General features: G+C 41.3%; 1 protein-coding gene and 1 long non-coding RNA gene across 2 annotated transcripts in view; one reads left to right on the plus strand and one right to left on the minus strand.

The window, feature by feature from the left end:
* The window catches only part of LOC127380607 (uncharacterized), a 462,715-nt gene that overhangs the window by 148,053 nt on the left and 298,172 nt on the right, over positions 1-16,490 (plus strand). The window lies entirely within an intron of this gene.
* The window catches only part of NME7 (NME/NM23 family member 7), a 92,088-nt gene that overhangs the window by 40,242 nt on the left and 35,356 nt on the right, over positions 1-16,490 (minus strand). The window contains exon 7 of the mRNA XM_051609720.1: positions 15,727-15,832. Within this exon, the coding sequence (XP_051465680.1) occupies positions 15,727-15,832 (106 nt within the window). The remainder of the gene's footprint in view (positions 1-15,726; positions 15,833-16,490) is intronic.

Here is a 16,490-nt window from a genome sequence, read left to right on the forward strand (position 1 = left end):
TACAACTGGAAGGTATTTATGCCAACATACCACTTAATTTCAAACAAAAAATGAGTGTTTTTGTAAAACTGTGAGAGGAAGCAGAGAGCAGCATTGATTTCACATACTTGAATTCATTTAACATTCAGCTCACATTCATGTTCTATCTGAAGTGATGTGTTGATGATTTCAAACAAATGTCATGCAGCTGTTGAGAAGAATCTCTACCAAAAAAGGTAATTAGTGAAGCCTTTGCTTTTCTCAGATCAACTGCAAAACACTCCATTGCTGCAAGATCAAGATTTATATTTTTAATGAAGTTCCATTGGCAATACTGATGCTTAAACAGTGATCAATTCAGGGCATAGGCTGCCTATTTTTCTGTTTTTATACAGTGTTCACCAGAGTGGGGGTCCTACTTTATGCTAAATACAATGCAGTATAATAATAAATATTGCCAATAAACCAACACAAAAAAATCATGTCTTCTATGGGAAAAACACATTAGTTGAAAACAACCTACTGCTTCTAAGGTTATAACTCACAAATATTTTATTGCCAGTCATACTGATTGCTTTATTTTCTCCAGAATGCATTTCACAGAATCACCATTTTTATCAAACACAAATGCTTGTCCACTAGTTCAATTTATGATAAACTACAAATTTCTGGACATTTAGTCAGAATCAAGTAGAATATCCTGTAATGTATGAAAACAGCAGAATTTGACTTCTGGTCATTTTGTTAACTAGTCTTTAAAGTGCAGCATTTTTTAGCACTGCACAAATTCAGTAGATGAGAATAAATTAAAAAAAAAAAAGCTATTATCTAGCTTCTAGCACACTCAAGACCTGACACACTCTGCTAATACCTGTGGCATAGGATTGGTGAGCTTCCTAACACATTAAAAGGTCAGTGGAATCTCTGAATAAATGAGGCAGATAGTTGGAGGGCTTTCAATAGTTGTACTTATAAATGAAAATTAAAAAACCTGTCTCTGAATTATCCTCCAATGTACTTTCACATTAAGGTTTATGTAGAAAAACCCTCCATGTACAAAACAGTGCATACTTCTTCCAAAAATCTTCAAACTACTAAAGGGAAAACCTGAGATGTTGGTACATACTCAGTCCATGCAGTTCTTTGGGTTTACAGGATGCAGAAACAAGCAGGGGAAGTTGCAGTTCCTGTCCCACTATACTGTTACACCATGGCTCACTAGTATGGATAAAAGTTTATTTATAGCACTCCTGTGAACCTAGGAAACTTATTCAAGGTGAAAAAACAGTGTTTGCAGCAGCGAATTGAAGGGGCTTGGACAGGTTTGCCCAGGAAATGCAAGACCATGTCACAGACAGAAACCAGACCTTTAGTTTATTTTTGTCCACACTGCTGGAAAGGCTGAGCAGTTCAGATGCTTCCACAGGGGTTCCAGTGATACAGTGAGCCTACAGTCTTGACTTCAGAGATAAATGGCCAGTTTATAAGGAGATTAAGTAACTGGCTGGGGATCATTCAGGAAACAAATACATTAATAAATAATCTGTGACAGAGTATAAACATTTCCTCATTCTCAATCTTCAGAGCCAATATTCCGATCAACAGACACTGCTTCACCAAAAAACGACAGACAAAGACAGAGCAGCAGCAGACCAATGGCAACTGCCCCTTGCAGGGACAAGGCTACCTTAGTACCAGGAAGCTGCTTTACCCAACATTTTACACTCCATTTTACACTTTATCAGTCAAGAAGGGGCCATTCACATAGGTCTCCAAAGCCAGCAACAATCTAATTAAAATACTCATCAGGGTTAGGTTCCGGGGTACTATGGAGACCTGCTTTTCACATAACCTTTGCCCTCAGCACTTTTAGGAGCTATAAGCAAAACCCATGTTTTAGAGGAACTAGGGATGACTCAAATATTCAGCTTCCTGGGCTGTTTCTCTACTGAAGTCATTAAGATTTTTCTTTTCTGTAAATAGGAGACAAGGTCTTTTAATGATAAATGTATTTTGCATAAAGGGCTTTAATGCAAGGTTTTTTTAATAATTAACTGTGATAAAACTATCTAGGTTTTCCTTTACATTTTATTCCTGGTTCATTCTCACCCATCAGAGCAACAGAGTACCTTGTTGCTCCAGATGATAGATTTCTCATGACTGCTACACCCAAAAGGCTTAACCAAAGGAATCATGGTCACCATTGTACATAGATAGATGTCTTGCCAAAAAAATTCAAGTGTCTTGAAGAAGAGGCAGGAGATTCCATTTATATTTGCAAAGCAGGATGTTCGCTCCACTCCCCAGATGTGGGAATTGAGGCACAGGAGGATTAGCAAGTTGCCAGTGACAACTCCACAAATCCAGTGGCTTGGCCTCCCTTATCCCAGTTTAGGCAATACATCATTTCTCCTAGGGACACTTTCAAATTCTACCCGAACCGAAATAGAAACCAAAATCACAAAGGCAATCCCCAAGCAACTGAAGAGTGGAAGCTCAAGGCTCAGCCTGGGATCTGTTTCAGGCTTTCAGAGTTCCATGACTGAACTGGGACACATCCTCTCCTTTGTGGGCAGATAAGTCAGATGAAAAGAAGAACTAACTAGATAGAGTGTCATTCCAGTGGCTTTCAAATGTTTGTTTTCAACTTTAAAAAATAAGCTCTGTAGTGAAAAAACAACTTCTTAAGGACCCTTCAAACAGGGCTAGCACATGTTTAAAATGTGATTACAGTAAGAGCCTAATTCAAAGCTGCAGATTAGGCATCAGTTATGATGAATTTTCAGTCACAAAACACAAAAGAATCACAAGCATTACTAAATACAACTGGGAGAATTTAATACTAATCCTGAAAAATAGGAGAGTAAGAGAAAAAGAAAGGGAGAGCATGCATATGCTTTGTCTCCTAGGCAGCACTATGTTAGTATGCACTTAATACAGAACTTCCAACGTATTTTAATCAGATAAAATGATAAAGCACCAAGACCTCCTCAGTTACACCGAACTTCCAAAATTTGTTGTTTTACAACACACAGTATTTGAAAACTGTACTTCATTAAGGAGCAGAAAGTTGCAAGGAAGAGATCGGATTGAAAAATTACAATCGTTTGCAGAATTATGGATTGGAATAAAACAAAACATTTCATAAAGCTCATTTTAAACCTAACAGCACTTTGATTAATGAGATGAACCAGATGTGTTACTGGCACCTCCTAGTCCCAGTGCACTATGAACTACTCACCCTATCACTAGGGATGTTACATTCTCTTCCCTCTTTTCTCGGCCTGTTTCCCAGTGTAACCATTCCACTGTTAAAAGCTGATTAGACAAGATAGCAGACTGCCTTAAAAGCAAGTAACGAACTAGCTTCCTCATCTCAACCTCTGTATGTCATTTTTAAAATACTCTTCCAATAATTAAAAATAATTCCTCTGGAACAACCAGAGGGTTTGACAGGAATACACAAACTGCCATGACTGATCAGGTCCACCTAATCCAGTAACGTATTTCTAAAACTAATTGGCATCAGATGCTTAAAGTAGCGTTAACTAGAAGTAGCAATTTACTTTTACATCTATTTTTCACACTTTAAAATTGAATTTTGCTTCACAGTATATTGAAATGATCTGATTCCTTATTGCCAAGTGTTAAGGCCCTGTCCCAAAGCTCCAGAGAATCACAATGAGGCTTGTTTCCAAGCAAAGTCCTTTTTGAATTCCAGAAGAGAAAGCGGGACTCAGAGCTGGGTATTTTGGTTGAAGTTCTCACTAATCTTTGTTTCAAACACTGCAAAACACTATGCAGTAAGAAGCTAACAGATGTCCTCAGAAAGTGCACTTATTCCTATTAGTTGGTCAGTCTGTCCCCTGAAGAACAAGGTTTACCTGTCTCTTCTTTTTTGCTTTTTTCCACTTAGAAATAATGCAACTCTAGGCATTGTTATGCAACATAAATACACCATTTCTAGACTCCGTAAAACTTTAGCCATAGTGATATCGTACAGCTAGTGATCTCTCAGCCTCACTGGGTACTGTATAAAAAAGGCTATCCAGTCATTTTGGATTTGTGTTCTGAAGCACCAAGAAGTAAGTCACAGAGGGACAGAGGACCCCCTGAGCAACACACACTGGGCCAACAGAGAGGAGAAGGTGAGCTCAAAAGCCACCAAGGCTAACCATGAGTTGGGAGTGGGGAGGGAAAGAAAAGCGGACACAAACAAAAAGGGAATATGTGAGGAAATGATGAGACAGTACTGTTCATAGAGACAGAATCCAAGATTTTCCATTGTCCTTCATTTCTCTCTGGGCATCGCATTAAAGGAGAGCCTTAAGATGTTCAAAGGGCAGCTTTAACAATATTTATGGAGAAGTCTATCAGCGGCACAACATCATTTGAAAATACTAAAAAGGTGAAGACAAAAGATATCATCACTGCTTTACTGGAGAACAGAAGTCGACATTTCACTAGCAGAAGAAAAATTATGCATACAGTCAGTAAATCTTAGGGGACCTTGAAATCAAAATGGCTGAGCGTTTGATGTGACTGAGAACAGGAATCAAAAGAAAGATTCAACGGGGGTGAAAAGTCCAAAGGCTTAGTCCCAGCTGTAACCTTCTGAGCCACTATGAACAAGGCAGGACCATACTCATGAATGCCAGACATGGCATCAAGCCACAAAATGATAAAAATCTGTAGGAAAAAAGGTATTCTGGGAATTCTTGCATGGGAACAGATGGGAAGCATCACACTTACAATTCAGGTACAAAAACCCATACAGAATTTCAAGTCAAAGATCACAGCCAGGCTACATAAAGTATCCAGCAATTTGGCTGTGCAGTGTGTGCCATTTGAAAAGGGAATTTGAGGAAGAAAGATTAGGAAGGAAAGATCAATACCTCTGCAAGAGTTATGCTGAAATCAAACCAATGGTTGTATATTTACAAAAAAACAGAAAGGCTTAGGTGTCTGTCTTTCTTTGCTCTTGTGTGTGTGTGTTAAGAGAAAGCTTAAAAAGAAATATCCAGTTTGCTTTAATTTTTATTGTATTTCGAGATATTAATTATTTTGTACTCCTTTGGCACACCCACTCTGATTTTTCTCTTCACTTGAGAAGATTATGATCAATCACTCCGGCTAGAAGAATGTTTCTATAGCTATAATGATATTAAATTGCTTTTGTTTATTTCTTGAGTGTGAAGAAAACTAAATATGATGTTTTAGTTAAGGCTGTACCACTGGATTGTATGATGACATTCAAAATTATAAATCAAACTATTAATATGCTTACTAATATTTCTTCCTTTATTCTGGTTATCCCTACTGAGCATTCTGCATGAATTTTCCATACGTGGTTAAATGCAAGAATTGGTTAAAATTATGCCTTGCAGTGTGCATTAGCCCATAATTATAAACAATTATTTTAATCTAGTATTGCACTGTCTATTAACTCTGGAGGTCAAAACCCTCAGGAGATCCCTTATAATCTGCTCCAGCCGTTACTAATTTTATATTCCACTGCCTGTGGAAGGTTTGCCAACTCATGGTCCCAGATCAATAGTAAATGTACTCTAAGCTCTACAACTTCTTTTCAGCTTGGCAAAAGAATCAGATATTCCTGCATTCAATGTCTTGGCACTTTTCAGACCCAATACCTTGTCTTTCTCCTTATGCTCCAACTTTAAAAGGGCAGTAAGAGAAGAGACTTCAAGATGCTTATCTTTTGCTCCAAGATGCATTTTTTTTAATTTTTCTAAAATGTTTTCAAAAGCTCTTGGTAATAAAGATTCCATTACATCCACAGATATCAGGCCAGTGATATCCTTTGAAGTTCTCCTTTCCAATTAGATTAAATGTTCTTTCATCTAAATTACTAAATACGTACATATTTTCCAAATTTACATACAGAAGGCTGTATATCCCAGTCTTCTCCAGGCTACATAAATGAAACCCTTCACATTTTCATCAGGTTTTCATTGACTAAATCTCTTACTATTTTTTTATCTCAGTTGATTATGTTACTTTTGAAACAGAACACCCAGAAACTGGACATGTGTCGTGGTTTGGGCCCAACACGACAACAAAGGAACAGCCCCATAGCCACTCACTTAACTTCCCCACACACACACACTCTGGGATGAGGAGGACAAAGCTCCTGGGCCAAGACAAAGGACAAGGAGGATTCTTCACCGATTAAGGTCCCGGGCAAAACAGACTCAATTTGGGGAAAAAATAGTAATTTAATTTCACACCAATCAAACACATCCAGGACACAGACAACACACAGAGCAGGGCTTGCATATGTTACCCCACCCCTCCCTTCTTCTCGGGCCCAAATCACTTTGTTCCCAGTTTCTCTCCCTCTTTCCCCCCAGCGGCACATGGGGACAGGGGATGGGGTTTAGAGTCACTTCACAGGCTCGTGCTTCCTGCTGCTCCTTCCTCCTCAGGAAGAAGGATTCCTTACAGTCCTTCCCTGCTTCCCCACAGGGTCCCTCCCATGGCAGAGAGTCCTCCCTGAACCTCTGCTTCATGAGTCCTTCCCACAAGGTCCAGAGCCGCTCCAGCCTGGTCTTCCCACAGAGTCAGGGCCTGCTTCAGGAACAGTCAGCTCCCCTGGCACCGGGGTCTTCCAAAGCTGCGTAATCAGAGTCCACTGGCAGCAAATTCTCTGGCCACAAAATCCAAGTCCACTGGCCAAGTTCACCCCTCCTGGTGCCCCCAGGGAATGTTCCACCATGTTCCTCCACAAGTGCAGGGGGACAGCTGCCATCACACCATGGGTTGCAGGGGAACTTCTGCTTGGGCACCTTCTTCCCCTTCTTCCTCAGCAACCACCAGCACTGCTCTCCTTCTCCAGCACAGCTCTTCTCCTCCAGCACAGCTCTTCACCTTTAAGTGCTTCTCTGCTCAGGTGTTAATGTTGATTCTTTCATATGTTCATCACTGAGGTGCATCTATTGCCTCTCTAATGGCTTCCTGGCTGGGTTTGGAGCAGGGGGAGCTTCTCAGTTTCTTACAGGAGACACTCCTGGGTTCCTTCCCCCGCTACCAAAAAACCCACCAAACCAAACCAGAACATGGTGCACAAGATGGGTTCTCACCAGCACTGAGCATAATGAGTTACGTAAAAAAAAACATAAACAAAATGTATCGAACAGTGTGAACAATGATTGTGCTTCTGATATATCTCTATTCCAATCACTTCTCTACAGACTTTTCACTGATACCCTGTCAGTTCTTCTCTACTTTATATTTGTGCATTTATTTTCCCTCCTCCATAATAGTGCTATGCAATTGTTTATATTCAGTTTCATTTTCTTCTCATTGCTTCATTTCTGCAGTTCATTAGGAATGTTCTGAATTCTAATTGGACCCTTTGAAACTGTAGTCAGTGCTTGGTACCAACTGCAAACATTTCAAACATCCTCTGCCCTTCCCCATCCGAGTCTTTAATCACAATATTGACAAGAACTGGCCTAAGGACGGGTGACATGACTTCACTTGTAAAGCCCTTTTAATTTGATGTGCTCATGTCCAGTTCTATGTTCAGGAAAACATTTAAAGCTATGCAGATGCTTATGCTGCACAGATCTAAATGTACTAATTACTTCACCAAAGGAAAATGTTGGTTTCCTAAGAAGGGGCTTTGATGAAGAAACTGATATTTAAGTGAATCAGACTATCTGGCTCTTCCTTTATGGAAACCATACTTAGTCTAATTCAGAGATCCACAAAGCATATTCTTCTTAAAAAAACCTCCAAACTGCTAACTGATCATCCTATCATCACTATCTAAGTGGTTTAAATGAAATTACAGACTCTTGATTCATCTGTTTCCTTGGTATGAAAGAAGTTTCCTCGGCATGAAAATCCCTGGACCACTCACACAATTGCTGTTCTCTACCCTTTTAAGAATCAAAATCCAAAAATGCTGTAATAAACACTTATTCCTAATGTCTTTTTTTTTTTTTTTAATGTTAACACCATAGTCCCTGCCCAGAGATGATTTTCAGCAACATAACCACCACTAATATAAGTCTACTGAACATTACTGGGAAACACTTGCCTGTCATAGGAGGACACTGATAACCTTCACCAAGGATTGGCTGTGCCACTTTAGTGTGTTTTTTCTCTGAAGTATACCTCTTCATCTTCCTTCCAGTCTCAAACTGTGAGAAAGGGTTTCCAGATTCAGTTCAACACCCCTATACCTTAATCAATTAAGATGCAAAATATCCACCTGCAAAAGCTGCATGCATCTGAAAGCATATTGCTTTACTTAGTAGCTTTCACATGACTGCAGCACTAAGACTGCCATACTGCAATACCTGAGGTCACATCTCCAACAATTCACTGTACTTTTTTAGAGCATCTGCAAAAATCTGTGTTCATTCCACTTGTCATAGAATCATAGAATCATAGAATCATAGTGGTTGGAAGGGACCTCAAAAGATTATCTAGTCCAACCCCCCTGCCAGAGCAGGGTCACCTAGAGTACATCACACAGGAAGGCGTCCAGGTAGGTTTTGAATGTCTCCAGAGAAGGAGACTCCACAACCTCTCTGGGCAGCCTGTTCCAGTGCTCTGTCACTCTCACAGTAAAAAAATTTTTTCTGATATTTACCTTAAACCTCCTATGCTCCAGTTTGTATCCATTACTCCTCGTCCTATCACTGGTCATCACTGAAAAAAGCTTAACTCCATCTTCTTGACACTCACCCTTTACGTATTTGTAAACATTGATGAGGTCGCCCCTCAGCCTCCTTTTCTCCAAACTAAAGAGACCCAGCTCCCTCAGCTTTTCCTTATAAGGGAGATGTTCCACTCCCTTAATCATCCTTGTGGCTCTGCGCTGGACTCTTTCAAGCACTTCCCTGTCCTTCTGGAACTGAGGGGCCCAGAACTGGACACAATATTCCAGATGTGGCCTCACCAATGCAGAATAGAGGGGGAGGAGAACCTCTCTTGACCTACTAACCACACCCTTTCTAATGCACCCCAGGATGCCATTGGCCTTCTTAGCCACAAGGGCACATTGCTGGCTCATGGTCATCCTCCTGTCTACCAGGACCCCCAGGTCCCTTTCACCTACACTGCTCTCCAGCAGGTCAGCCCCCAACCTGTACTGGTACATGGCGTTTTTCTTCCCCAAATGCAAAACTCTACACTTGCCCTTGTTAAACTTCATCAGGTTTTTCCCCGCCCAAGTCTCCAGCCTGTCTAAGTCTCTCTGAATGGCAGCACAGCCTTCTGGTGTGTCAGCCACTCCTCCCAGCTTGGTGTCATCAGCAAACTTGCTGAGGGTACATTCTGTACCCTCATCCAGGTCGTTGATGAAGATATTGAACAACACCGGTCCCAGTACCGACCCCTGAGGGACTCCACTAGTCACAGGCCTCCAACTAGATTCTGCCCCATTGACTACAACTCTCTGACTTCTTCCTTTCAACCAGTTCTTGATCCACCTCACTGCCTGATCATCAAACCCATACTTGATCAACTTATCTACAAGGATGCTGTGGGAGACTGTGTCAAATGCTTTACTGAAATCAAGATAGACCACATCCACCGCTCTACCATCATCTATCCACCTAGTAATTTCCTCATAGAAGGCTATGAGGTTAGTCAAACATGACTTACCCTTGGTAAAACCATGTTGACTGCTCTTGATGACCCCCATCTCCTTAATATGTCTAGAGATAGTGCCAAAGACAAGTTGTTCCATCACCTTTCCAGGGATGGAGGTGAGGCTGACCGGTCTATAGTTACCCGGGTCCTCCTTCTTGCCCTTCTTGTAGACTGGAGTGACATTTGCTATCCTCCAGTCCTCAGGCACCTCTCCTGTTACCCATGACTTACCGAAGACGATGGAGAGTGGACTAGCGATGACCTCCGCCAGCTCCCTCAGCACCCCTGGATGCATTTCATCCGGACCCATCGATTTATGGATGTCCAGATTACGCAACTGATCCCTAACCCAATCCTCATCTACCTGGGCAAACTCCTCCTTTATCTTGACTTCTACTGGGGCTATATGAAACTGGGGCTCATGGGGAAAGCCTGCAGGAGTAAAGACAGAGGCAAAGAAGGCGTTCAGCACCTCTGCCTTCTTTATATCCTCTGTCACCAGGGCACCCACCTCATTCAGCAGTGGGCCTATATTGCCTCTGGTATTAGTTTTGTTGGCTATGTATTTGAAAAAGCCCTTTCTATTGTCCTTAACCCGACTTGCAAGGTTAAGTTCCAAGGAGGCCTTAGCTTTCCTAGTTGCCTCGCTACATTCTCTGACAACAGTCCTATATTCCTCCCAAGTAACCAGCCCCTCCTTCCATGATCTATAGATTTTCCTTTTCCATTTGAGTTTGCCCAGCAGTTCCTTTTTTAATCACGCTGGTCTCCTAGCTCCCTTACTAGATTTTCTACCCATTGGGACACACTGATCCTGTGCTTGCAAGAAGTGGTCCTTGAATGTTGACCAGCTATCTTGAGCCCCTTTACCTTCTAGCACTCTGTCCCATGGGACTTCCCTTAACATTCCAGATTCTCTCTTCAAATAGTTCCTTCCAGGCTTCTAGTTGTTAAGTGTATAAAGGCTATCACTGATGCCTCTTTGCATTTGATCTAGTAGACAGGATACAAAGAAAATTCTGACTACAGTGAAGACGAAGGCATCTGCACTTCACCTGTCTATCACGCATCCTTATCACAGACAGAAGATGCACTTTCTGATTATTTATGCTTTATTGCTTTCCTTATTTTTCCTCAAGTAGGAAAAAACATTTTTCTGAAAACCTTGTTCTACTTCTAAGTTTCCTGAAAATAATAATAAGAAAAAAATTATAGTTAACTTATTTCTAAAAATTCAGAGTGAAAAAAAAAGTATCATTGGAAGGGACCTTAAAGTTCCAACTCCCCTGCCACAGGCAGGGACACCTCCCACTAGACCAGGTTGCTTAAAGCCCCATCCAACCTGGCCCTGAACACTTCCAGGAAGGATGCAGCCACAGCTTCCCTGGGCAACCCATTCCAGTGTCTCACCACCCTCATAGAGAAGAATTTCTTCCTAATATCTAATCTAAATTCACCCTCTTTCACCTTAAAACCATTCTTCCTCATCCTATTGCTATGTGCCCATGTAAAAAGTCCCTCTCCAACTTTCCTGTAGGCCCCTTCAGGTACTGGAAGGCTGCTATAAGGTCTCCCAGAGCCTTCTCTTCTCCAGACTGAACAACCCCAACTCTCTCAGCCTGTCTTCATAGCAGAGGTGCTCCAGCCCTCTGATCATCGTCGTGGCCCTCCTCTGGACTTGCTCCAAGAGCTCCATGTCCTTCCTGTGTTGGGGGCTCCAGAAATGGACACAGCACTCCAGGTGGGGTCCCATGAGAGTGGAGTAGAGGGGCAGAATCACCTCCCTTGACCTGCTGGCCACGCTTCTTTTGTTGCAGCCCATGACATGACTGGCTTTCTGGGCTGCAACCACACTCTGCCGGCTCATGCTGAGCTTCTCATCAACCAACACCCCAAAGTCCTTCTCCTCAAGGCTGCTCTCAATCCAATCTCTACCTAACCTGTATTTGTGCTTGGGAATACCCTGACCTAGGTGCGGGACCTTGTTGAACTTCATGAGGTTAGCATGGGCCCACCTCTCCAGCCTGCATGGCCTCTCTTCCCTCTAGCGTGTCAACCACACCACACAGCTTGGTGTCATCAGCAAACTTGCTGAGGGTGCATTCAATCCCAGTGTCTGCTGACAAAGATGTTAAACAGCACTGATCCCAGTACTGACCCTTGAGGAATGCCACTCATCACTGGTCTCCATTCAGACCTGGAGGCATTGACTGCAATGCTTTGAGTGGGACCACCCAGCCAATTCCTTATCCACCAAGTGGATAAGGATTTAATCCATGTTCTTCTAATTTTGAGACCAGGACGTTGTGCGAGAAAGTGTCTAACACTTTGCATATATGTAACTATCCTGAGCACACTACAGAGGTCAACTGGACATTTTCATAGTGATGCCTCCTGTCTTTCAAAGAGCAACAAGTATATTGCATGTCAGGAAGAGCTCTTCAGTTGTGCGCACTCAGATTTACTATCTACTAAAATGCTGCATTTTACTCCTTCGCTCCCCACTCTTGTAAATTAATTTGAGACCCTGCTTAAGAAAACCCTGATTCTGTATCTGCTTGACACTGAACTAATGTCCTTGGTACTCTTTTTGTCAAAATTAGGTGCATCTCTGGAACAAGGAGCTACTCTCTCAAAATTTTTCTAACTCTTTGCATAAATAAGGATATATGATTCTTATGGTTATCTCTCATGCAGCATTTTGTTGATCTATATAAATGTCTATGACTTTCTAAAGCAGACCAGTAGGTATTAAGTTAGAACGGAACACTCTCAAAGATTTATCATTCACTCAGAACAGGTCTAAAATCACATTTCCACCAAATACCTTTTCCACTTGGCAAGAACCCACTCCTTTTGTTTTCTATGATAACTAAATTTTAGGTTTTGGTTGTGTTGTTTTGTTTTAAATTATTAAAAAAGAGGGGATTTTTTGTAGCCTGGTCATCACTACTTTAATGATTTTTTTCCCGTTTGTTTTTCAACGGAATTAAGTAAAAGCCACATCAAAAAAACCTTAAAACTAGTAATGAAATATCAAATTCTAGTTCCTACACCAAACATGACTAAACTGTTACAAATTAGTTAACCCCACCTAGTGATCTCCAAGGTGCTATTTCTGCCAACAAAACAGTCAAGTCACAACTGTCCTGAGGGCATTAAACTGAAGTTCATCTATTTTGGTGCCTTTACAATTTTGGCTTCTGAGCAGTACTGCTAATACCTCCAGCTCTAATAACATGAGGGGAACTACAGAATGTCCAAATTGCAACTGTGACCTTGTATCTGGATTCTCAGAAATTCCAAGCACAAGAAGCAAGTGGGTTACAGAACACAGATCCACTCTAAACCTGTCCAATTATTAAATTATTAGGGCCTACCATCCTAATCAACACACTGAGGAGCTGTGCTTACTGGTTACCATCCACCTCGACTGAAAACTGGTCTCAGAAGAAGAGAATGAGGAGGCTAAAAGACACTGAAAAGCACAGCAGATTCTAGAGGGGTCAAACCACACTGTGTCTCCCTGCCACACCTCCAGTCAGAACAAGTTTGCACAGAGTAGTATCAGGTTGTTTTTGCATTGTTTCAGCTCCCAGTAAAGAGGAAATGGACCCTCTAGCAAAACCCTCTTTGGAGTTAAAATGGAACCACCTCACTCCTGCCAACTTTCCAGCCAGCAAGGGAAGTGATTCATCTCCACCTGGAAGAGCCTCTGCTGAATCAGCTAAAGCTCTCTGGGCTACAATGCATTCAATGGCCTTCCCAGCTGATCTCCCATCTCTGATCCTCCACAGAAGACATTATGCTGACATGACAAAATAGCTGTGCCTTACTTCTTTCAGGGGCATATATGACACACATTCCTGGAAGGCCGGTGACACCCACTCCTCCAGCACTACCAGCTCCCTTGACAGCTGAAGTTAAACCTCATGTAACTCCCCTGACACCCTTTATCAGGCCCCTGGGTTCCTCTGCAGCTGGGCAGACACTTTGGGTACTCTTGCCTTATCAGGCACACGAGCACTGCACCAGGCCCTGCTGCAGGTGGTCAGGCTGCTGCTGCTGCCTAGCAACAGATGTTTCTGTGTGCCCATCAGGAGAGGGTCAGCAAGGCCAGAGATAAAAGCAACAGTGATTTTCCACTGCTTTGTCGCTGGACAAGAACCCTATATATTCCTCTGCAGTAATCAAAGGCAGCTTCTAAGAAAGGACTGTCTGAGAACTAACTAGTGTAAACTAGAGATTAGATCCAGCCTTTTGACAGCAAGGTAAGCTCAATAAAAAGCCTCCCAGCTGTGCTTAAAGCAAATCATCTTCCAGGATGGAAAAACAGAAGATTTTTCCTTCTAAGAATCAGTTATGCAATGGACTCTAGAGGAAAAAGAAACACTGTGGAAAAACGACTGTAAGAAATAAAGACTAAAGATGCATATAAGCTCAAGCATGCAAGCAAAACCACATAACTGTACATGAGTGATGAGCAGATTATATTAATGGTAATTAGATAATCAACTTCAAAGCCTCAGCAGCGCATACAAAGCGGCAAAAAAAGTTTATTTTTTAGATACTCGATACTAAACATCTGTGGAGCACTAATCAAATCTGCAATGCAGAAGAGGCTCTGCTTTGACCCACATAAATTCCTCTCCATGCCTCCGTCAAACCATCTTCTCACACTGATAGCAGCACAGAATTCCCTTCCTCTCCAGCTGCTGTGTTTCCATTGACATTCTCTCCAACAGAAACAGCAGGGTGGACAGCAACAGCTAAAAGCAAGGTGCTAATTTTTAAGACCACGCAGTTTCCCACATGCAATTGTGCCAAAAGGAACGAACAAAAGAAAGAAAGAACGAAAAAAGAGAGAACAACAACAAAAAAAGAACGAAAGAACAAAAGAATGAAAAAAAGAAGAACAAAAAAGGAAGGGAGGGAGAAGGGGAGGAAAGACAAGGCACTATGAAATCTACAGAAGTTAGGAAGATTAAAAGCTAGAATGGACAATCTGAGCTAAGAGAGTCCGAGCCTCCATATGCAGTAGAAATTATATCTTAAGTATAAGAAAACAGAGCCCAAGCCATCCATGTTGCTATTTTTACAATCAAATTAAGGACCTTAAGAATTCTGCCATAGAAAAGGTTGTCCTCTGCAAACATTTACCTAGGTAAGATCATAGTCCCAGCTGCTGCCCATATTTCTGTAAAAGGAACATCACACTTTCTTTGCTGCATGGAAGACTTATCAGTAGCAGATACCATGCAAGGCCTCAAACAGCTAACAGGCATATTATCAGTAGTGAGTGTGAGACTCTTTCTTTTGAAAGCCTTTTTTTCTTCAGCAAGCTCTCCAGACATCCCAGTTGAGGTGTGAAAGGTCTGGAAACTGCTACAGCCACTTAGGCTGTTTCCATTTCAGCTATCCACAGCAAAGTGATTAAAATGTTGCAGCGTGCTCTACATCTTACTAAGAAAACTCTTGGTGCTCTCACATGGCAGTATTTATTCTGCACTTCAAAATTACTGTTGCAGTGCCAGAGCCAAAATATTTTACTGCACTCACTGCTCCTACACACAGTCCTGTATCTAAGTACAGGACACAAAGTGAGATTATTTTTGCATGGTAACAGTTGGGCAATAAAACATTTCCAATACTCGTATGGTGAACTCACAAGGCATTCTGCAACACAGAAAGCATCATGGAGTCCAACAAATGCTTCAGGTCTTTGGCTTCCTTTCATACAGTAAATAAACCTTTTCTGCTTTCCATCCCCACTGCATTCTGCAGAACAAGATTTGTATCAGTACAAGTCTCCACTTCTGAGTAGTTTTAACATAATGTATTACAGTGTGAGTGGAAGAAAAATCAGTCAAAAGAAAATCAGCTTAATCCTGGCTTAAGCCAGAACATACCCACATGGAAAGCACATGACCCACTCTACATGGAAGTGAACTGCAAAAATAGGAAAGGTGTATGAAAGAAAACATATTTCCCTACTTTCACATGTACTATGAAATACATCCTCTGTTCTTGCAGTCTCATTATCCCAGAAAAGGGCACAGGAATGATCATGGATACAATGAAGCACACATTGCTTTCATCTCCACTATCTGCATTGCTTACCTTCATTAACTGCATGAGGCTTAATAATGCAACAAGTACAGTTTGTGAATTTTGCAGTGTTGACTGGTCCATGACCTCCACTGGAGGGAAAGAACAACTCCAGCTCCTGAAAACAATTGTAATTGAATACATTTTAGTTTCATCTAGCTGCATACATCAGCTTCTATCATAAGTATCAACATCTGAACTATACATAGTCACAGAAGATAAACCTTAATTATAGATATTATTTTTGCTACAAATACTTTTCCATATAATATTTTCTCAAATATATCTTTCCCTCTCTGGCACCATTGCAACAATCATAAAAACGTGATTTCAGTATTTCCTGCAAGTCTTCCTTTTCACTTCTGCAACACAATCTATTTCTGTTTAGAGAATTCAAAATGCTGCCGCCACAATCATAAGATGGAGGTGTCCCCAGCTTTCTGAATTCTCTCTCTTTCCTCAGTATATTTCTCAAATCCACTCCCATATATATATATTTTATCTTCCCTTTTTTCACTTCATCTTTTCCAATATATGAGCAAAAATGCAACTACCATCCGTTTCTCAGTATGTTTTCTTTCCATATACAAAACTGACCACCACCCCGTTTGTTTATAACTTTTTCCCTTTTGCGTTAACCAACTAACTTTTATCAAAGATTGTTGTCCACTCCTCATGCCTTACTGACCCTGTATTTTTTGTTGATTTCAGCAAGTGCAGCTACTTAGAAGAGACTGAACTGAAAAATAAAATTACTAAAAGGAAAATTGGTTCTG

The sequence above is a fragment of the Apus apus genome, chromosome 1 (assembly GCF_020740795.1).
Source record: "Apus apus isolate bApuApu2 chromosome 1, bApuApu2.pri.cur, whole genome shotgun sequence".
Classification (NCBI taxonomy): Eukaryota; Metazoa; Chordata; class Aves; order Apodiformes; family Apodidae; genus Apus; species Apus apus.